General features: G+C 45.4%; 1 protein-coding gene across 1 annotated transcript in view; it reads left to right on the forward strand.

The window, feature by feature from the left end:
* The window catches only part of WDR1 (WD repeat domain 1), a 220,473-nt gene that overhangs the window by 133,609 nt on the left and 62,008 nt on the right, over positions 1-24,856 (forward strand). Inside the window, exon 11 of the mRNA XM_069202820.1 lies at positions 2,367-2,454. Coding sequence (XP_069058921.1) covers positions 2,367-2,454 — 88 coding nt within the window. The remainder of the gene's footprint in view (positions 1-2,366; positions 2,455-24,856) is intronic.

Below are 24,856 nucleotides of genomic sequence, written 5' to 3' on the forward strand. Positions count from 1 at the left end.
AAGGGGGTGAGGGGCGAAACATATAAAAAAAAAAATTTAAAAAATGCCATCGGGGCAGCGACCTTTGCCTAAGGGGGTCACTGCCCACAAATGTAATTAAAACACAATCCCTGGTTCTTAGTGGTTTTCGACCCCCTCTGGGTGTTGAAACACAATTTGTTTCCCCCAAAATAAACACACTTGAAATCCCTGGTGACTAGTGGTGGATTCCTGCTCCACGATCGTGGGTGAGCAGGAATCCATTGAAAACAGGCACAGGGGGTAAGGAAAAACTCTTTCCTTACCCCCCTGTGTCTGTTCCCCCCCCCCCCACCCCAAAAACCCCCAAAAAGAGAAGGACTTACCTTTACAAGTCCTCTCTTCTCGACGCGCTGGAAGCAAATGGCTTCCAGCGCGTCATCTGCAGCATTTGATGATGTCTGTCATCAGATTGCCAAGGGGGTGGAAGCGATAACCCCTTCCATCCCCGACTAGTGTTGTGGGAGGGAGGCCCATGGGGGAAGCGCTAGTGCTCTTCAATCCCTTACAACCCCCGTCACCCCCCCCCCCCACCCCCATTTAGTTCATTAACCATGTCGTCATCAGGGCGGGGGCAGGAATGTTTCTCAAATCATGTTTAAAAACTTTTAATAGATACATACCTGAAGCATGAACTGGTAGAACACATATTTGCAAACATCTGTGTTTCCATTAAAATGGCCCAAAATTTCCCACTGACGTGTTTTTACCGATAAAACTATATTGTGTACTCTGTTTGGAAATCAAGTTTCTATAAATGTCATTTGCACATCACTAATTAAAGTGTTCTTATTTGTTTTGCTCCTATGTAAATCTTTGCATCACGCTTCTGCATTACAAATAAAATGTTCTTTCGTAATTCCTGATATATGTGTACAATTTATTTACAAGTTGTTTAAATTAAATCTTACAGCCTTTTGTTTCACAATGATTGTCAGACAGTTCACTTGACAACAACCTCTATCTGTAATAAGAGAAAGAAAAGTAAACGCCATTTTCCAGAATAAGATTAGCAACAATTAGTAAGAAGACAGACTGACGTGCGCTATGTCCTTGAGCAGACAGCAGATGTGTCAAGATAAAAACAAAATGTACAGGCAGTAGGTGCAAAAAATAGCTTGACCTGATAAATCCAACTCGCTATAGGGAGTGGGCGAGTAGATTTTTCAAGGCCCGTAAATTATAACTATTCTGTTATCGTAATCGCAGAGATAAAATTAAGACACTTTAGATGTGTTTATCATTAGGTGGCTAGTGTTTGTATTACATTGAATGTCGTTGAATATCCTTAATTGATATAAACCTGTATTACAGAATCATCAAATTTCCGGCCAATCCTTTTTTAATACTGTGTTCAAGAATATGCAGAATGGTTTTTTTGAGCCTACCACATGTTTTTTAAGAGGAACTGAATATCAATTCATGTTTTTTGCCTTGTTCAGAATCCGATTAATTCCTCCATGGTTCCTTAAACTTACACTGAGTGTATTTTCGCTGGTCCGTGAATAATTTACTATTTTATCATGCTTTCACATTATTAATACCTTAATTTTCTCTGACACAGTGTACAAATCTGCTGTCATTTGTTCCATATTATTTTGCTCATTTGTTCTTTGAAATTCCACCAGGGTCAAATGAGAATAAGTGTCATTCAAATTAACCCCATCTGTATCCATAGGTTAATTGCTTTGCTGGTTTACAGTTTCCCAATTATAGATTGCTCAACTTTGATTCAGCTCTCCTGTTTTAATTTAAGTATTAAATCTATATAACTATATATTATGTTGGACCTGATGTTCAATAACCAATCTGAAAACATAGTTGTCTACACTCAGAGTATTCAGGTAAAGTCCAGGCCAGATTTAGTAATAGGCAGTCACTTATATGCAATACATTTAGGGTTTGTAGTTCTTTCACTTTAAGTAAATGTTTTTGCAGTTTATATATTTGACTAGACAAATTCGTTTTTCTTAAGATAAGAAAAATTCCTAACAGATCTGTACTTTGAAACCAATTAGACAAAACAGTGTTCGACAAGCCCATCTGTGCTAGTCATTTTGAACCCATGGCTACAGTTTGTAGCAATGTACTATGACAGTCTTATATATGTTGTCCATATTTGTCTATAGAGTATTTCAAATGTGCTAATGCATCGACTCCTTTGTTAGATCCCTTTCTTTTTTTCCTGTAGATCATTAGATCACTGCTGTGAACCACCACCATGTCCTTTAAAAATGTTGTGTTATTTGATATGCTGCCAAATGTTACCACATTAGCACAAAAACTAAAATCTTGAGCTTGAACTCAAATAAGTTTATACATTTTTTGTTTGTTTTTGTTTCGTTCAGTGGCCAGGGTACTACAAAACTGGATGTTCAGCCAAAAACCTTAGCAGTTGGTCCCAATGGTTATACTGTAGTGCTGTGTATTGGACAGGTAAGAGTCTTTTCCTTTTTTATTTTTTAACACACCAGTATATTGTGGGTGGAGTTCAAACCAGTTTATTTGTTCTTAATTAAGTTTGTGCACAGTTTCTTAAGATGGCTTAAGTTGTGAAGTAGCGTTTTTCTCCACTGTTTATGACTTTACATACTTCAGTTAACCTACAGTTTTAAGAATCTGTAGTTAGTATATCTTCATGAGATGGAAAAAAAAAAATCCTATTTCTTCAGAATTGCCCTTCAAAGTGTTCTTGCAGGCAACATTTCACAAATGTGGAAGTGAAATTCCAGTTTGACACTTCTGCAAAACCCTTCAGAAGAATTATAAATGCAAACTTACTTTAATGGTAATATGCGGAGATGGCAACCTGGCCAGAAGCAAAAATATGGAATAGGACTTAGACTTTAATTTCAAGTAACACTTTTGAAAACAAAAAATTGCTTACTTTTGACATTAAACACAGAAGGCTATTGGGATGCTGGTCATTCCTAAAAAGCACCAGTTTGGAACCACTTTTCTTGGCTGTATCGCCTAAACGTCTCACTATTGTGGTTAATCTGTGCATGTCCCCTTACTGCTGCTTCACAGCAATGGTACTTAGCCTGGTACTTAACAGGCATCACACAGACCCATTCCATGTTTGAGTGCAATGTTTTGCCAACTTCATACCTGTAGATCAGTGGGTCTTCAAATGGGAGGGTGGAGCGTGCCAGGTACCAGAACTTTGATGCACTGTTTAAATAAGTGCAGTCATATTTAAACCTTGCTGTTTTAATAGAAACATTATGAAGAAATCTTGGGATGTGTGAATGGGTCTCATATGCACTGGCGGGGGATGGAGAGTGCTGCATTAAGAGGTTTGAAGACCACTGCAGTTAATGCATTGTAGTTTGCAAATTCCGTCATTATTCCTTGAAAACAAAATGTTAACTTATCATTCCATCCAAAAGATTTGCCCCTTTGCCATCTGCAGTGGGTTGTCAGTCGTGCTCGGTTGAGCAGCATTTTTGATGCGGACCTAGTTGAAAAGAAATGTGGTAGTTTGATGTTCAGCTTGAGCCATTCAGTTAATGGGGCTAATTCCTAAATGTGGGTCACTGGGGAGAGATGATGTATACTAGACATTCCTGCTCCCCGTCCCTCTGGCTTCAAATTTTGATCTTTCAGAAACTTAGACTCATAGTAAAAAAATATCCTAAGTTGTATTGCACAAGTGGGAAAAGAACTTTGTAGGGCCATATCTACTAAGCATTCTGTCATTCTTGTCATTGGTCGTGCTTACACTGATGAGGCTAAACATGGTTTAGCCTTTTCCACACCAAACTCATGTTTAGAAGTATCACAGTTCCAAAATTTACAAATATTAATCCATTCCTTACATTTTCTCCTGTATTTTGGCAGGTAAAATGTGCTGAGATGTATTGGGTGAAAACATTAAGTAAATTCCAAAACGTGCAGAACTTTTTGCGGGAAGCTCTGAAATGTCCATATAGATCATTTTCATGAGAAATTCAAAATTGTATGTACTTACTCTATGTAATCGAGGCTTTCACTTTGTACAACAGTAAGCCAGTGGTGTCTTTCCTGCATTTTATACTATAAGTGCACCCTCCTGTAGAAATGTCTTCACACAGACAACTGCCTAAGGCTAAATTGTGTTTGTTGGCATGTGTGTCTGTAGATCAGCATGTTCTACATATAAGTGCCATCTAGTGTTGGGTCCTGAGTGGTGCAAGTTGTTTTTCTTCAAAGAAGCATTTTGAATCACAAGATCGAGTGACTCCTCCTCTCTATGATATTGCAGATGGGCATCGACTCCTTTGTTAGATTGTTTTCTCTCTGCCGTCGGGTTCGGACATGTGTGCCACCCCAGTCCTTCTGCTGTTAGGTTTTCAATCTCTTTTTCTATTCTGATGGTATTGTATATTGTTCTCGTTTCTCCTGTCTCAGCACTCTATCTGCTTTTCGGCGGTACGGGCTCCGACCAGTCGCCCTTTGAGGCACCCGTCTCCGGCCTACCTTCCACGTGGTGCCGGAATCGACGGAAATTATTCCCTGATGGAATGAATGCCATTTTGCTTCTGTCCTCTGCGCCAGGCCCATTTCCTGGACACCGATCAACACCTCGTGTTCAATCTCTGTCTGTCTCTAGAGCATAATGAAGCCAACAGCAAAGACTGTAAGTCTTTTCAGTCAAAGAAGACCCTTTTGGTATCAGCTAGAAATGGCTCTGACATCTTCGGAGAAGAGCTCACTCAGAAAGAGCCAATAGTGTAAGAGGAGAAAGCCTTTTCCATCCAAGACCGCTCTGAATCTGAGTTGGGGTCAGACCTTGAGAGCCAATAACTTTTCTCTGCCCAGTGCGAGAATACCCCCACAGAAACCCTCCAAGAAGGTCGTACATCCTATTATAGAGGTAATTGATCCTCCACAGCCATGGTAGTTACAAAAAAACTGTTTTGCCACCCTGCCGTCCAGCTTGTCGCCGTAAATAGCCACAAAGGCTAAAGCCACAACATCAGCTTCAACCTCCCCGGACCGAGAGATCGTTTGTGTCGATTCAAACCTCTGGACAGATCCGACATAACATCTCCACTACCTCCATCACCTCCACCCCTTCTACTGTACAATCTCCACCTCCCTTACCTACACAAGGGGATGATACACCATAGGCCTACCACAGGGTTCCACTGTGGGTTTAGAGGGTCCTCCTGATGACTTAGACCTATGGGATGATCCCATTGATCAAATGACCCTGACCTTAACCCGGCTCATCCTTTACTGCTGGAGGATGCCACCTTCTATCAACAAGTCCTTTTTAGAGCAGCTACATTCCATCACTTAGAGCTGCACAAGGAGCCTATAGAGGAAGACATTTTGTTTGACACCATTTCTTCTACACATAGGGATACTCTGTATCTTCCCATGCTCCCTGGCATGCTTCAACATGCGGAGGAGATAGTGAAAGAGCCTGTGTGCTCACAGGTGTACAAGAATATAAAGCGGCTCCTTCTGATCCTCTCTACATCAGGGCAGAGGTCCCACCTGATTCACCTGTGGCAGCCACTGCCTGTAGATGGGTTAACAGCCAAGCCACTGGGTATTCCTCTCCCCCCAGAAAAGGAGAGAAAAATTATTGATACCACAGGGAAGCGGGTGGCGGTGGAGGCAGTTATCCAGTGATGCATTGGTAATTTACAAACCCTTTTTACTCAATACGATTGGGCCCATTGGGAGGAAATGGAGGCGTTACTGCAGTACCCTTTCGAAGAACACCGGAAGCGGGGACAACAAATTGTCTCAGAGGGCCAAACCATAAAAAATAACTCCATCAGGTGTGCCCTCGATGTGGCACACAGTGTGGCCCGAGGGATAAATACTAGCATCCTTCTCAGAAGGCATGCCTGGCTTTGGTGTTCAGGCTTCAAACCTGAGGTCCACAGGCTATATTTGCCTACACTTTTCCACCTCTTTCTCTCATTCCGTTTCTAGTTTGGAAGATCAGGCAAACATCCCTCACCATGATCCTTGTGGCTCCCACCTGGGCACGCCAGCCTTGGTTCACTACACTCCTAGATCTTTCAGTAGTCCCACACGAGAAGCTTCCCAACAGGCCGGTATTTCTCACTCAGAATCCAGGGCAAATCAGGCATCCAAGTCACTCAGCCTTGTGATATGGCTCCTGAAGTCATAGAGTTGGATACTTAAGCTTGCCTGCAGAATGTATGTACATTCTCAAGGAATCACTTAGATACACTACTAGAGGCTGTTATGCCGCAATATAGAAGCATTTTGTTTGCTACTGCCAACCTAAACGGATTATTCCAATGAAAGCCACGGTACAAGAAATTGTTTGCTATCTGCTACACGTGCAGAAAGCAAATCTTGCCTACATCTGAAAGCTATAGCTGCCTGTCTCCAAAACAGACAGCATATTTATTTATTCAGGAATCCTGTCATAAACGCGTCATTCCACCTAGGGTGCCCCTTCCCATCCTGGAACCTTAACACTGTACTTGCAAGGCTCTGGCGTTTTAACCTTTTGCAGTTTCTTTCATGAAAAGTCGCTTTCCTAGTTGCTATCATTTCACTCAGATGTGTTGGTGAGCTCCAGACATGTTGGTGAGCTCCAGGCACTAACTATAGAAGAACCTTCCTTCCAAATGCAAAGGGACAAAGTAGTTTTTTGAACTAATCCTAAATTTCCTCCTAAGGTGATTTCTCAATTTCACCTAAATCAATCTTTTGACTTAACAGTTTACTCCAGTATTGGAACTTTCATAGATTCACATGCTTGAACACTTCCCCGCCGTCCAGATGGGAGTCCCCGGTGGAATATAAAACCAGGCCTGAAGATGTATGCACACAATACATGAAGTAGGCCTCAGTACAATAACCCATCATAGTCGTTTTGTAAAATAGACCCAAACTCAAACTCAAACTTAAACCAATTAGATTGCCTCACCCCTCTAGAACCTTCTGTGAGGAGCTGACTTCCCTCAGATTTTCCACTGCACGTTGTGCTGAGGAGTCTCCTTTGAGTTCTGCTCAAACTTTTCTGTCAGAAGACCTGTTTCTACAGCTTTTGGATATTTCTATCTACTCTGGTGATTCAAACTGGCTGCCATGTCCGAGACACCAGAAAAAGGCCTTTTCAGATCTTGTGCCTCATTATATGTGTAGGATCCACATGAGGAGTGTATCTTCTGCCTGTACCCCAGCCACAAGACTAAGGACTTCAAAATCTGCAGGAAGTTTTCTACTAAGACCCTGAAGGACAGGGAGGGTCACCTTCTGTTGTGGCTGCAAAGAGGTAAGACTGGACACTCGGCCTCTGTTGTGGACAGTGCCTCTTCTTCTATTTCTGCCCCTAAAACACCTCTTAAAAGAAAACAAGAATGTTCTAAGGGGCAAGAGACACCTAGGAAAAAGACATCAAAGCATGGCTCTCCACAGAAGAAATAACTGGGTACAGAATCCCTCAAAAAAGCAAAGAAAACTGCTTTAGAGCCGGCCACTCCTAAAGTGCTTCAGATTCAAGAAGCCTAGCTCTGCACCATTGACGATACCCTTGTCGGCAACCGTTTAATCGGCGACACCGGTGGTGGTAACCATCTCTCCGTCGACGGCAGCGGCTTCAGGATCTTCGTCGACGACAATATCATCCTTGTCGACGGTGTGTCCCATCTCATCGACGCTTCTCTCGCTGACGACACACCTGTCGGCGATGCTCTCGTCGACGATACCTCAGATGACGCTCTTGTCGACGGTCCTACCGTCGTCGGTGACAGTGTTTCCAGTGACGACTATCTCGTTGACGACAGGTGGTTTCTTGTCTTTAACACCAGGATTTCTTCCAAAGAAAAGACAAAGACCATCTGCATTACTTTTGGGTCAACCTGCACAACATACTCCTCTTAAAAAGCTCTGTAAAGCTCGTTTAACACCTTCTGTTACATCTCTGAGCAAAGTTTCAAGACACTTGCCATCTAGGTTTTTAGATGACGAGGATGATGAGGGCTCAGATCAAGATACAATGTTTAGAGTAGCTAGAAGTCCTTCACAGCTACACGTGAAATGCCAGGAATATTCGGACGACGATTCTTATTATGGCCAACAGTACTATGACCCGGTACCACAACAGCAGGGAACAGTATCTCTGCCCTCCGGTCTGGTGTCCAAACTCCAGGCTATGCTGGTGGACTACAGAGAACGCTTCTACCCTCAGCCAAGGAAAGATCCCACGGCAGCAGTTTCTGCTCCCGCTACTCCGGCACCTCTGCCAGTTTTTCCTAAGACGCCACAAGTTCCTCTTCAGGCTCTGCAGAGTCCTTAGGTCCAGGCCTCTTCTGATGAAGCGGCAGACGAAGGAGAGGTTCTCTCCGACCAGAACGAATGGGATGAGTATGTGCTCCCGGCACCCCCTTCACCGGAGCCATTAGCAGTCGCATCTCCTCCTGGGGATATTGACTCCTTCCATAACCTCTTAGAGAAAACTGCAATGTGGTTTGTGCTGCAGTTGCCATCTACGCAGCAGGACTGTTTTCTGTATGATTTTAAAGAGCCGCACAGAAAATCCGTTAGGGCTAGCCCGATCATTGACCATGTCTGGAGTCAGGGGCTGAAGATTATGAAAAACCCGGCGACAGTGCCAACGGTGTTGCCAAAGCTGGACAAAAGGTATAAGGCAACAGAAGACGCTCCTGCGTGCCTAGTGGGTCACCCAAAACCAGCTGCCCAGAGACGCTCCAAGAACCCTTCAGCGCCTTTATCGGCCCCTCCTGATAAGGACGGAAGGCGCCTGGACAATAACGGGAAGAGGTTCTCTTCTATGTCGGCAATTGTGGTCCGTGCAGGAAATTCTTTGGCACTACAGGTCAGATACAACAGGCAGCTGTGGTCTGACATCTCCCACTTTGTAGAGGATCTTTCAGATACCAACAAGTCGGACGCTAAAAAGATCATTATGGAGGGTCAACGAACACCTGCAGAAGTAATTGACTGCGCCCTGGACATTGCGGCCATGGGATTTAGGCTTCTGGCCAGTTCAGCCGTATTATTTCTCCAGGGATGGCTCAAAGCTACTAATTTCAGGCCGGATGTCCAAACAAAGATCCTGGATCTTCTGTACGATGGCCAGGACCTGTTCGGCAAGCATGTTGACGATGCCCTTCAGGTGATCAAGGCGGATACTGATACTGCCAGGTCATTGAAATCCCTGCAGAACAAGCATACTCCCTTTCGGGGAACCAGGGGTAGAGGCCACTCCTCTTTTCGAGGTGGTTACCAGTCTTTTCGTTATCCAGCCTACTCCTCCAAGTGTCAGTTATCCAGACCAGAGTACCATCAAAGGCAGCCTCGAGCAGCAGCCTACAGCAGACCTCCTCCTAGAGGAAGATCGGGACGACTGTCAAAGGACGCCTCGCGCAGGCAATGACAGCCTCCAGGGGCCAGCTACCCCTACCTCCTTGTCTCGTCACCTACGTTGTTGGAGTCGGATCACAAGCGACAAGTGGGTTCTGGTTCATAACTCATGGCCATCTACTAGAATTCATTTCTAGGCCTCCCGAAACACTACCTTCCGGGGAGCGTCAACAACATCTACATCTCCTCCTCCTAGAGATAGCGAGCATGTTGTCCAAAGGGGCAATAGAGGTTGTACCCTCTTCGCAGCGAGGAATAGGTTTTTACTCTTGATTCTTCCTCATCAGAAAGAAGTCCCGTCTGTGGAGGCCCATCCTGGATCAGAGGCAGCCCAACAAATATCTGAAAAAGCAATCTTTTTGAATGGTAACTTTGAAGGATGTACTACATCTTCTCAACAGAGGCGACTTCATGGCTTCCCTAGATCTTCAGGATGCGTATTTCGACGTTCCCATTCACCCCAAGCACAGGACATTTCTGAGGTTCATGGTAGCCGGCCAGCACTTTCAGTTCAGAGTGCTACCCTTCGGACTTTCACAAAGTGCTTAGCCCCAGTGGCTGCATATCTGAAACGTCGCAAGCACCAGGTATTTCCATATCTGGACGATTGGTTACTAAAGGCTCCGAATGTCTCTGCTCTACGTCACTCCTTCACAACCACGTTGCGTCTTTTCCAACAACCAGGTCGCACTCTCAACAGAGACAAGTCACAGCTTCATCCTACCAGAAGGATAGTGTTTCTGGGTGCTATATTGGACATGACTCTTGTAAAAGCTTTTCCTGCAGAAGGTCAACTCAAGCTTTTGACCTTGGCAGACTCAGTTCGAAGAAAAAAGTCTCTATCAGTACGGAGGTACAAATCATTACTGGGGATGATGTCCTCCTGTATCAGCCTAGTTCTGCACTGTCTTCGGATGCGCCCTCTGCAGGAAGAGCTCGACAAACAGTGGAAGCAGGTGCAAGGGTCCTTCGGGGGCATCATTCACATAACACCAAGGATGGTCCACTCCCTCCAGTGGTGGTCAACCCCTGCAAACATTTCAGTAGGTCTGGAGTTCCTGAATCAAATCCCTCCGTTCACCATCACAACAGATGCTTTGATGGAGGGGTGAGGAGCATGTCTCCAAGATCTGCAAGTCAGTGGCAGGTGGCCCAATTCTCATGCAACGCTGCACATCAACCTCCTCGAACTCAGAGCTGTGTACCTTGCACTACAAGCTTTTCTACCAAGAATCCGAGGTTCGTCGGTGCTGGTCCAGACGGACAATACGACCACCATGGACTACATAAACAAGCAAGGCGGAACTCTGTCTCGCTTACTTTCCACAGAAGCTCAGCTCATCTGGACCTGGTGCATTCAGAATTCAGTGGACATACAGGCGGAATATCTCCCTGGAGTCAGCAACACCACAGCAGACTCACTAAGCAGGCTAAGCACATCTTCACACGAGTGGGAGCTGAACCAGACAACGCTGGATGCAGTCTTCCGCAGGTGGGGGACACCGAACCTGGACCTCTGCGTGACGTCTCAGAATATGAAATGCTGGTTTTATGCAAGCTGGCATCCCCAACCAGGGTCGTGGGGAAATGCCCTTTCGATAGCATGGTCAGGGATTTATGCTTACACCTTTATTCCGATACCCCTTCTTCCTCGGGTCATCAGCAAGATCAAATCGGAGCCCTGTCAGATAATTCTAATTGCTCCAGCTTGGTCATGTCATCCGTGGTACACAGAGCTTCTGTTGCTATCCACATGTCCTCCCATCAAGTTAACACCCATTCCGGACCTGCTCACCATCAGACAGGGCCAAATGAGGCATCCAGATCCCAAGCACCTCCGGTTATGTGCATGGCTCCTGAGTTCAATGAATTCGGCCATCTAAATATTCCAAACTGCCAAACAGTTTTAGCTAAAGCACGTGCAGATAGCACCAATAAGACAAATACCTTAAAATGGAAGCGGTTTTGTTTATGGTGTTCTGTGAATAACATTCATCCGCTTACATCTGCTCCAGAACAAGTTTTACCGTACCTTCCCCACCTGGCGAAGTCTGGTCTCGCCCATGCTTCCATTAAGGTCCACCTAGCTGCTATCTCCAGATATAGACGACTATCCAAAGGACCGTCTCTATTGTCTTATGGACTGATAAAGCAGCTTATGAAGGGCTTATTCCAATCCTTTCCTTCAGCCAAACAACCTCCTCCATCTTGGCAACTGAATACAGTCCTAACTCAGTTGATGAAGGAGCCATTCAAACCTATTCATAAATCGGGCATTAAGTATCTTACCTGAAAGGTAGCGCTCCTTTTAGCGTTGACACCTGCTCGCAGAGTAAGTGAGATTCAAGCCTTTACCATCCAAGAGCCTTTCATGAGATTTACAGACTACCGCCATCCTATGGACAAACCTGAAATTTATCCCAAAGGTGCCAACTGATTTCCACATTAACGAACTAGTGGTCCTAAAGACTTTCTTTCTGTGGCCCCAGACTGGGGCAGAAAGATCGCTGCATTCTTTAGAAGTCAAGCGATGCCTTAAATTTTATTTGCAGCGGACATCCTCTATTAGAAAATCCAGTCAGCTGCTCGTGGCATTTAGTGCGCCCAGGAGAGGCCTTCCTGTTACTAAACAAACCATCTCCAGATGGATTTCTAGTGCCATAGCCTTTTGCCACCAAAAAGCTGGTCGACCGCTGGATACTAAAGTTTGTGCACATTCTACACGAGCAGTATCCACTTCTTGTGCACTCCTCTCTGGTGTATCCCTTCCAGACATCTGTAGTGCAGCCACGTGGAGGACAACGCACACCTTCACGAAGCACTACTGCCTGGATGCTGAGACACTCCATGATGCCGCGGTGGGTTAAGCAGTTCTTAGACATTTGTTCAGATAAGGTGAGCTGTTTGTTTCCCTCCTTCTGCTTCTGATTTAATCACATTTTCATATATTTGTGTTTACAACGTTATTTTATTGCTCTGCATCTAACTGTCTAATGACACAGTTTATGATGATTGAGATAGACCGTATTTCTTGGTACAGAAAATGTGTTACTTACTGCTTGCTACTCTATTCAAGCATTTGAGTCTATGAAAGTTCCAATATTGGAGTAAGAAAGAAGTTACTTACCTGTAACTTATTTTTTTCTTGTCGCAGCCTGGCAGTTGCGGAAAGAGCCCTTCACCCACTAGATGACGAAAGAGCACTCATCTTCTATACAGACAGAACCAAAGAGTTTAGGAAGACCAAACAGTTCTTTGCAGCTTTTTCACTACCTCAGAAAGGCAACCCAATATCCAAATCGGGCATAGCCAGACGGATAGAAAAATGCATACAGACTTGCTATACTAAGGCAAAAGACCTTTACCTGTGTCTGCTAGAGCACAATCTACTAGAAAAAAGGGAGCTACTATGGCCTTCCTTGGTAACCTTCCCATAGCTGACGTTTGAAAGGCAGCTACATGACCTGCACCACACATTCACAAAACACTACTGTGTGCTACGGACACCTTCCCAGTCAACTGTAACTCCCCAAGCTGCCACCTCATTTATGGAGGGACTGCTTTACACTATGCAGAGCATGTGTATCTACAGCCCCATATGCCATTGAATGGATTATGTTATCCTGTAAGTATCTGTTCATGGCATGTAGTCCTGTAGATTCACATGTGTACCCCATTAGTTAAATTAGACTTGTATATATTTCTACATATGTATTTGCTCCTTGCATGGACATCTCCGTGATTCAAAATGCTTTCAGATTAAAACAATTTGCACCACTCTGAACCAAACACTAAATGGCTGAAGAATGCTTAGCATGTGAATCTACACACTACATGCCACAAACAGATGCTTACATGGTAAGTAAGATTATCCCTATTGCATAATTTTGTGGAAATTACATGCTAAGTACGGAAATATCATGCAATATTCTCCAGTGCATTGTTTTTCTATTTTTCACTTGCTGTCAGGTTGCAGTGCTTTCAGTGACTTCAGTAAATCTTTCTGTTCGATGGCATCTGTCGCTGTAGATACGCATGTTTTGCATAGCTCGCCATCTGGTGTTGGGCCGGAGTGTTACAAGTTGTTTTTCTTCGAAGAAGTCTTTCGAGTCACGGGACCGAGTGACTCCTCCTTTTGTCTCCATTGCGCATGGGCGTCGACTCCATCTTCGATTGTTTTTTTTCCGCCATCGGGTTCGGACGTGTTCCTGTCGCTCCGAGTTTCGGAACGGAAAGATAGCTAATTTCGGAAGATTTTCGTCGGTATTGTTGCGTTCGGGATCGGCGTAGTTAGATTCAACACCGCGTCTAAGATCGAAGAGCTCCGGTGCCCTTCGGGGTAATTTTTTCGATCCCCCGTCGGGGCCTGGTCGGCCCGACCGCGTGCAGAAGAACGCCGATGGAACGGACCCCGTTCCGTTTCTGTCCCAAATGCCACAATAAATACCCCTATACAGACCAACACTTGGTCTGCAACCTGTGCCTGTCACCTGAGCACAGTGAAGACACCTGCGAGGCCTGTCGTGCGTTCCGGTCCCGAAAAACACTCCGAGACCGTCGAGCCAGAAGACTTCAGATGGCGTCCGCGCCGACAGCCCACCGGGAGTTCGAGGAACAAGAAGAGGAGGGAACCTTTTCGATCCAAGAATCGGACTCCGAAGGATTCGACGATACACAAACCGTGAGTAAGACGTCGAAAACCACTCAGAAGAAGATTTACAAGGCCCAGGGGACGCCACTGCCACCAGGCCATGGCTCGACCCATAAATTCGGTGACCGACCGTCGGCACCGAAAAAGGCCCAAACAGTGCCGAGATCGTCCGACTCCGGTCGAGACACCGGCACGCAGCCTTCTCGGGAACGAGAAAGTGCTGGAGACAAGCATCGACACCGAGATACCGGTGTAGACACGGCTCGACGCCGAGACAGCGGCACCGAAGAAGATCGACGCCAAGAGGTTTCGGCCCCGAAAAAGAAAAAAGTCACCTCGGAGCCGAAAAAAGATGCAGACAGGGTTTCGGTGCCAAAACAAACTGCAACCGACCCAGTTTCAGGCTCTTATACAGAAGAGCACTCGCTAACCTCCCAAATGCAAAAGCATAGGTTTGAGGAAGAGCTACACTCAACTGATGTACACCATACGCAAAAGCGTATTTTCATACAGCAGGGGACAGGAAAAATAAGCACCCTTCCCCCTATTAGAAGAAAGAGAAGATTGGAGTTCCAAACTGAACAAACACCACAAACAAAAGTGGTGAAAAAAGTTACCCCACCACCCTCTCCTCCACCTGTGATTAACGTCTCACCAGCACAAACTCCATCACATTCCCCAGCTCACACCACCATGAGCCAGGGTGACCAAGATCAAGACGCATGGGACTTATACGACGCCCCAGTGTCAGATAACAGTCCGGAGGCATACCCTACGAAGCCATCTCCACCAAAGGACAGCACTGCGTATTCTCAAGTGGTGGCTAGAGCAGCACAATTTCACAATGTAAGCCTCCACTCAGAACAGGTCGAGGATGACTTTTTATTCAACACACTCTCCTCCACCCACAGCTCCTACCAAAGCCTGCCTATGCTCCCTGGTATGCTCCGGCACGCAAAAGAAATCTTTAAGGAGCCGGTCAAAAGTAGGGCAATCACACCAAGAGTGGAAAAAAAGTATAAGGCGCCTCCTACAGACCCGGCTTTCATCACTACACAGCTGCCACCAGACTCTGTCGTTGTAGGAGCAGCTAGGAAAAGGGCCAACTCCCACACATCTGGAGATGCACCACCCCCAGATAAAGCTGCAAGTTCGATGCAGCTGGTAAGAGAGTCGCAGCACAAGCTGCAAACCAGTGGCGCATCGCTAACTCCCAGGCACTACTTGCGCGCTATGACAGAGCCCATTGGGATGAGATGCAACATTTCATTGACCATCTGCCCAAGGACCTACAAAATAGGGCAAAACAAGTGGTTGAGGAGGGACAGACCATTTCCAACAACCAAATCCGCTCCTCCATGGACGCTGCAGATACAGCTGCACGGACAATTAATACATCTGTAACTATCAGAAGGCATGCATGGCTCCGAACGTCTGGATTTAAACCAGAGATTCAACAAGCAGTTCTCAATATGCCTTTTAACGAAAAAGAACTGTTCGGTCCAGAAGTGGACACAGCGATTGAGAAACTCAAAAAAGACACGGACACTGCTAAAGCCATGGGCGCACTCTACTCCCCGCAGAGCAGAGGGAATTACAGCACATTCCGTAAAACACCCTTTAGAGGGGGGTTTCGGGGTCAGAGCACACAAGCCAGCACCTCACAGGCAACACCGTCCAGTTACCAGGGACAGTAAAGAGGAGGTTTTCGGGGACAATATAGAGGAGGGCAATTCCCTAGGAATAGAGGAAAATTTCAAAGCCCCAAAACCCCTACTACTAAGCAGTGACTCACATGTCACTCACCCCCTCCACACAACACCAGTGGGGGGAAGAATAAGTCATTATTACAAAGCATGGGAGGAAATCACTACAGACACTTGGGTTCTAGCAATTATCCAACATGGTTATTGCATAGAATTTCTACAATTCCCTCCAAACATACCACCAAAAGCACAAAATTTGACAAAACAGAATTCCAATCTCCTGGAGATAGAAGTGCAGGCACTATTGCAAAAGAATGCAATCGAATTAGTGCCAAACACACAAATAAACACAGGAGTTTACTCACTGTACTTTCTGATACCAAAGAAGGACAAAACGCTGAGACCAATCCTAGACCTCAGAATAGTGAAGACATTCATCAAATCAGACCACTTTCACATGGTCACACTACAAGAAGTATTACCATTTCTAAAACTACACGACTACATGTCAACTTTAGACCTCAAGGACGCGTATTTCCATATACCAATACACCCATCGCACAGGAAATACCTAAGGTTTGTATTCAAAGGAATACATTACCAATTCAAGGTACTGCCTTTCGGATTAACAACCGCACCAAGAGTCTTTACCAAATGTCTAGCGGTAGTCGCTGCACACATCAGAAGGCAGCAAATACATGTGTTCCCATATCTAGACGACTGGCTAATCAAGGCCCATTCGTTAATAGAGTGCTCAAATCACACAAAACAGATCATACAAACCCTCTTCAAACTAGGGTTCACCGTCAACTTCATGAAATCCAACATTCTGCCGTGCAAGGTACAACAATACCTGGGAGCCATAATAGACACATCAAAGGGAGTAGCCACTCCAAGTCCACAAAGAATTCAAAATTTCAACACCATCATACAACGCATGTATCCAACACAAAAGATACAGGCAAAGATGGTATTACAACTCCTAGGCATGATGTCATCATGCATAGCCATTGTCCCAAACGCAAGACTGCACATGAGGCCCTTACAACAGTGCCTAGCATCACAGTGGTCTCAAGCACAGGGTCATCTTCTAGATCTGGTGTTAATAGACCGCCAAACTTACCTCTCGCTTCTGTGGTGGAACAACATAAATTTAAACAAAGGGCGGCCTTTCCAAGACCCAGTGCCACAATACGTAATAACAGATGCTTCCATGACAGGGTGGGGAGCACACCTCGATCAACACAGCATACAAGGACAATGGAACGTACATCAAACAAAACTGCATATAAATCACCTAGAACTTCTAGCAGTTTTTCAAGCACTAAAATCTTTCCAACCAATAATAGTTCACAAATACATTCTCGTCAAGACAGACAACATGACAACAATGTATTATCTAAACAAGCAAGGGGGGACGCACTCCACGCAGTTAAGCCTGCTAGCACAGAAAATTTGGCGTTGGGCAATTCACAACCAAATTCGCCTAGTAGCACAATTTATACCAGGGATCCAAAATCAACTCGCAGACAATCTCTCTCGAGATCACCAACAGGTCCACGAATAGGAAATTCACCCCCAAATTCTGAACACCTATTTCAAACTCTGGGGAACACCTCAGATAGACTTGTTTGCGACGAAGGAGAACGCAAAATGCCAAAACTTCGCATCCAGATACCCACACAAACAGTCCCAAGGCAATGCCCTATGGATGAACTGGTCAGGGATATTTGCTTACGCTTTTCCTCCTCTCCCTCTCCTTCCTTACCTGGTAAACAAACTCAGTCAAAACAAACTCAAACTCATATTAATAGCACCAACTTGGGCAAGGCAACCCTGGTACACAACGCTGCTAGACCTATCAGTAGTACCCTACATCAAATTGCCCAACAGGCCAGATCTGTTGACACAACACAACCAAAAGATCAGACACCCAGATCCAGCATCGCTGAATCTAGCAATCTGGCTCCTGAAATCCTAGAATTCGGGCACTTACAACTTACCCAAGAATGTATGGAAGTCATAAAGCAAGCCAGAAGGCCATCCACCAGGCACTGCTATGCAAGTAAATGGAAGAGGTTTGTTTGCTACTGCCATATTAATCAAATACAACCATTACACACAACTCCAGAACATGTAGTGGGTTACTTGCTTCACTTACAGAAATCTAACCTGGCTTTCTCTTCCATTAAAATACACCTTGCAGCAATATCTGCATACCTGCAGACTACCTATTCAACTTCCCTATATAAGATACCAGTCATTAAAGCATTCATGGAGGGCCTTAGGAGAATTATACCACCAAGAACACCACCTGTTCCTTCATGGAACCTAAATGTTGTCCTAACTAGACTTATGGGTCCACCTTTTGAACCCATGCACTCCTGCGAAATACAGTTCCTAACCTGGAAGGTTGCATTTCTCATCGCCATTACTTCCCTAAGAAGAGTAAGCGAGATTCAGGCGTTTACAATACAAGAACCTTTTATACAACTACACAAGAATAAGGTCGTCCTAAGGACTAATCCAAATTTTTTGCCAAAGGATATTTCACCGTTCCATCTAAATCAAACAGTGGAACTTCCAGTGTTCTTTCCACAGCCAGATACCGTAGCTGAAAGGGCACTACATACATTAGATGTCAAAAGAGCATTAATGTATTACATTGACAGAACAAAGAACATCAGAAAGACTAAACAACTATTTATTGCATTTCAAAAACCTCATGCAGGAAACCCAATATCAAAACAAGGTATAGCCAGATGGATAGTTAAATGCATCCAAATCTGCTACCTTAAAGCTAAACGACAGCTGCCCATTACACCAAGGGCACACTCAACCAGAAAGAAAGGTGCTACCATGGCCTTTCTAGGAAACATCCCAATGCAAGAAATATGTAAGGCAGCCACATGGTCTACGCCTCACACATTCACCAAGCACTACTGTGTAGACGTGTTATCCGCACAACAAGCCACAGTAGGTCAAGCCGTATTAAGAACATTATTTCAAACTACTTCCACTCCTACAGGCTGAGCCACCGCTTTTGGGGAGATAACTGCTTACTAGTCTATGCAAAACATGCGTATCTACAGCAACAGATGCCATTGAACTGAAAATGTCACTTACCCAGTGTACATCTGTTCGTGGCATCAGTCGCTGTAGATTCGCATGTGCCCACCCGCCTCCCCGGGAGCCTGTAGCAGTTTGGAAGTTACAATCAACTATTTGTATATGTATCATCTCAACCTTAAATAGGTACATACTTAGTCACTCCATTGCATGGGCACTATTACTACAATTCAACTCCTACCTCACCCTCTGCGGGGAAAAACAATCGAAGATGGAGTCGACGCCCATGCGCAATGGAGACAAAAGGAGGAGTCACTCGGTCCCGTGACTCGAAAGACTTCTTCGAAGAAAAACAACTTGTAACACTCCGGCCCAACACCAGATGGCGAGCTATGCAAAACATGCGAATCTACAGCGACTGATGCCACGAACAGATGTACACTGGGTAAGTGACATTTTCATTGCATGGGATGTTAAATGTTAGCGGTATTCTCATCCATTACACACACCATTTGCATGAATTGCCAGAGTTTTTGCGTTATACGATCCATTGCTCTTTAAAAGCTGCACTTGTGTTAACCTTTCACTCATGAAAGTTGATCAGCAACATAATGTTCGATGGCATCTGTCGCTGTAGATACGCATGTTCTGCAATAGCTCGCCATCTGGTGTTGGGCCGGAGTGTTACAAGTTGTTTTTCTTCGAAGAAGTCTTTCGAGTCACGGGACCGAGTGACTCCTCCTTTTGTCTCCATTGCGCATGGGCGTCGACTCCATCTTCGATTGTTTTTTTTTCCGCCATCGGGTTCGGACGTGTTCCTGTCGCTCCGAGTTTCGGAACGGACAAAATAGTTAATTTCGGAAGATTTTCGTCGGTATTGTTGCGTTCGGGATCGGCGTACTTAGATTCAACACCGCATCGAAGATCGAAGAGCTCCGGTGCCCTTCGGGGTAGTTTTTCGATCCTCCGTCGGGGCCTGGTCGGCCCGACCGCGTGCTGAGGAACGCCGATGGAACGGACCCCGTTCCGTTTCTGCCCCAAATGCCACAATAAATACCCCTACACAGACCAACACTTGGTCTGCAACCTGTGCCTGTCACCTGAGCACAGCGAAGACACCTGCGAGGCCTGTCGTGCGTTCCGGTCCCGAAAAACACTCCGAGACCGTCGAGCCAGAAGACTTCAAATGGCGTCCGCACCGACAGCCCGACGGGAGTTCGAGGAACAGGAGGAGGAAGGTACCTTCTCGATCCAAGACTCAGACTCCGAAGGATTCGACGATACACAAACCGTGAGTAAGACGTCGAAAAACACACAGAGAAACATTTACAAGGCCCAGGGGACGCCACTGCCACCAGGCCATGGCTCGACCCATAAATTCGGTGACCGACCGTCGGCACCGAAAAAGGCCAAAACAGTGCCGAGATCGTCCGACTCCGGTCGAGACACCGGCACGCAGCCTTCTCGGGACCGAGAAAGTGCTGGAGACAAGCCTCGACACCGAGATACCGGTGTGGACACGGCTCGACGCCAAGACAGCGGCACCGAAACAGATCGACGCCGAGAGGTTTCGGCCCCGAAAAGGAAAAAAGTCACCTCGGAGCCGAAAAAACACGCAGACAAAGTTTCGACGCCGAAACAAACTGCAAGCGACCCAGCTTCAGGCTCTTATACAGAAGAGCACTCGCTAACCTCCCAAATGCAAAAGCATAGGTTTGAGGAAGAGCTACAAGCAACTGATGTGGACCATACGCAAAAGCGTATCTTCATTCAGCAGGGGACAGGAAAAATAAGCACCCTTCCCCCCATTAGGAGAAAGAGAAGGTTGGAGTTCCAGACGGAACAAGCACCACAACCAAAAGTGGTTAAAAGAATTACACCACCACCCTCTCCTCCGCCCGTGATTAACGTTTCACCAGCACAAACTCCATCTCACTCCCCAGCTCACACCACCATGAGCCAGGGCGACCAAGATCAGGACGCATGGGACCTATACGACGCCCCAGTGTCAGATAACAGCCCGGAGGCCTACCCTACAAAGCCATCTCCACCAGAAGACAGCACCGCGTACTCTCAGGTGGTGGCTAGAGCAGCACAATTTCATAACGTAAGCCTCCACTCAGAACAGGTCGAGGATGATTTCTTGTTCAACACACTCTCCTCCACCCACAGCTCCTACCAAAGCCTGCCTATGCTCCCTGGTATGCTACGGCACGCAAAAGACATATTTAAGGAGCCGGTCAAAAGTAGGGCAATCACACCACGGGTGGAAAAGAAGTATAAGCCGCCTCCTACGGACCCGGTTTTCATCACTACACAGCTGCCACCAGACTCTGTTGTTGTAGGAGCAGCTAGGAAAAGGGCCAACTCTCACACATCTGGAGATGCACCACCCCCAGATAAAGAAAGCCGCAAGTTCGATGCAGCTGGTAAAAGAGTCGCAGCACAAGCTGCAAACCAGTGGCGCATCGCGAACTCCCAGGCACTACTTGCGCGCTATGACAGAGCCCACTGGGACGAGATGCAACATCTCATTGAACATCTGCCCAAGGACTTCCAAAATAGGGCGAAACAAGTGGTTGAGGAGGGACAGACCATCTCCAACAACCAGATACGTTCCTCCATGGACGCTGCAGATACAGCTGCACGGACAATTAATACATCTGTAACTATCAGACGGCATGCATGGCTCCGAACGTCTGGATTTAAACCAGAGATTCAACAAGCAGTTCTCAATATGCCTTTTAATGAAAAAGAACTGTTCGGTCCAGAAGTGGACACAGCGATTGAGAAACTCAAAAAAGATACGGACACTGCCAAAGCCATGGGCGCACTCTACTCCCCGCAGAGCAGAGGAAATTACAGCACATTCCGTAAAACGCCCTTTCGAGGGGGGTTTCGGGGTCAAAGCACACAAGCCAGCACCTCACAAGCAACACCGTCCACTTACCAGGGACAGTATAGAGGAGGTTTTCGGGGACAATATAGAGGAGGGCAATTCCCTAGAAATAGAGGGAGATTTCAAAGCCCCAAAACCCCTACTACTAAACAATGACTCACATGTCACTCACCCCCTCCACACAACACCAGTGGGGGGAAGAATAGGTCATTATTACAAAGCATGGGAGGAAATCACTACAGACACTTGGGTTCTAGCAATTATCCAACATGGTTATTGCATAGAATTTCTACAATTCCCTCCAAACATACCACCAAAAGCACAAAATTTAACAACACACCATTCCAATCTCCTGGAGATAGAAGTGCAGGCACTATTGCAAAAGAATGCAATCGAATTAGTGCCAAACACACAAATAAACACAGGAGTTTACTCACTGTACTTTCTGATACCAAAGAAGGACAAAACGCTGAGACCAATCCTAGACCTCAGAGTAGTGAACACTTTCATCAAATCAGACCACTTCCACATGGTCACACTACAAGAAGTATTGCCATTGCTAAAACTACACGACTACATGGCAACTTTAGACCTCAAGGATGCTTATTTCCATATACCAATACACCCATCTCACAGGAAATACCTAAGGTTCGTATTCAAAGGAATACATTACCAATTCAAGGTACTGCCTTTCGGATTAACAACCGCACCAAGAGTCTTTACCAAATGTCTAGCGGTAGTCGCTGCACACATAAGAAGGCAGCAAATACATGTGTTCCCATATTTGGACGACTGGCTAATCAAGGGCCATTCGTTCATACAGTGCTCAAATCACACAAATCAGATCATACAAACCCTCTTCAAACTCGGGTTCACCGTCAATTTCACAAAATCCAAAATTCTGCCACGCAAGGTACAACAATACCTGGGAGCCATAATAGACACATCAAAGGGAGTAGCCACTCCAAGTCCACAAAGAATTCAAAATTTCAACACCATCATACAACGCATGTATCCAACACAAAAGATACAGGCAAAGATGGTATTACAACTCCTAGGCATGATGTCATCATGCATAGCCATTGTCCCAAACGCAAGACTGCACATGAGGCCCTTACAACAATGCCTAGCATCACAGTGGTCTCAAGCACAGGGTCACCTTCTAGATCTGGTGTTAATAGACCGCCAAACTTACCTCTCGCTTCTATGGTGGAACAACATAAATTTAAACAAGGGGCGGCCTTTCCAAGACCCAGTGCCACAATACGTAATAACAACAGATGCTTCCATGACAGGGTGGGGAGCACACCTCAATCAACACAGCATACAAGGACAATGGAACGTACATCAAACAAAACTGCATATCAATCACCTAGAACTGCTAGCAGTTTTTCAAGCACTAAAAGCTTTCCAACCAATAATAGTTCACAAATACATTCTCGTCAAAACAGACAACATGACAACAATGTATTATCTAAACAAGCAGGGAGGGACGCACTCCACGCAGTTAAGCCTGCTAGCACAAAAAATTTGGCATTGGGCAATTCACAACCAAATTCGCCTAATTGCACAGTTTATACCAGGGATACAAAATCAACTCGCAGACAATCTCTCTCGAGATCACCAACAGGTCCACGAATGGGAAATTCACCCCCAAATTCTGAACACTTATTTCAAACTCTGGGGAACGCCTCAGATAGACTTGTTTGCGACAAGGGAGAACGCAAAATGCCAAAACTTCGCATCCAGGTACCCACACAAACAATCCCAAGGCAATGCCCTATGGATGAACTGGTCAGGGATATTTGCTTACGCTTTTCCTCCTCTCCCTCTCCTTCCTTACCTGGTAAACAAACTCAGTCAAAGCAAACTCAAACTCATATTGATAGCACCAACTTGGGCAAGGCAACCCTGGTACACAACGCTGCTAGACCTATCAGTGGTACCCTGCATCAAATTGCCCAACAGGCCAGATCTGTTGACACAGCACAACCAAAAGATCAGACACCCAGATCCAGCATCGCTGAATCTAGCAATCTGGCTCCTGAAATCCTAAAATTCGGGCACTTACAACTTACCCAAGAATGTATGGAAGTCATAAAACAAGCAAGAAGGCCATCCACCAGGCACTGCTATGCAAGTAAATGGAAGAGGTTTGTTTGCTACTGCCATATTAATCAAATACAACCATTACACACAACTCCAGAACATGTAGTGGGTTACTTGCTTCACTTACAAAAATCTAACCTGGCTTTCTCTTCCATTAAAATACACCTTGCAGCAATATCTGCATACCTGCAAACTACCTATTCAACTTCCCTATATAAAATACCAGTCATTAAAGCATTCATGGAGGGCCTTAGGAGAATTATACCACCAAGAACACCACCTGTTCCTTCATGGAACCTAAATGTTGTCCTAACTAGACTTATGGGTCCACCTTTTGAACCCATGCACTCCTGCGACATACAGTTCCTAACCTGGAAGGTGGCATTTCTCATCGCCATTACTTCCCTGAGAAGAGTAAGCGAGATTCAGGCGTTTACTATACAGGAACCTTTTATACAACTACACAAAAATAAAGTCGTCCTAAGGACCAATCCTAAATTTTTGCCAAAGGTTATTTCACCGTTCCATCTAAATCAAACAGTGGAACTTCCAGTGTTCTTTCCACAGCCAGATACCGTAGCTGAAAGGGCACTACATACATTAGATGTCAAAAGAGCATTAATGTATTACATTGACAGAACAAAAAACATCAGAAAGACTAAACAACTCTTTATTGCATTTCAAAAACCTCACGCAGGAAACCCAATTTCAAAACAAGGTATAGCCAGATGGATAGTTAAATGCATCCAAATCTGCTACCTTAAAGCTAAACGACAGCTGCCCATTACACCAAGGGCACACTCAACCAGAAAGAAAGGTGCTACCATGGCCTTTCTAGGAAACATCCCAATGCAAGAAATATGTAAGGCAGCCACATGGTCTACGCCTCACACATTCACCAAGCACTACTGTGTAGACGTGTTATCCGCACAACAAGCCACAGTAGGTCAAGCTGTATTAAGGACATTATTTCAGACTACTTCCACTCCTACAGGCTGATCCACCGCTTTTGGGGAAATAACTGCTTACTAGTCTATT

Source organism: Pleurodeles waltl, chromosome 1_2, assembly GCF_031143425.1.
Source record: "Pleurodeles waltl isolate 20211129_DDA chromosome 1_2, aPleWal1.hap1.20221129, whole genome shotgun sequence".
Lineage (NCBI taxonomy): Eukaryota > Metazoa > Chordata > Amphibia > Caudata > Salamandridae > Pleurodeles > Pleurodeles waltl.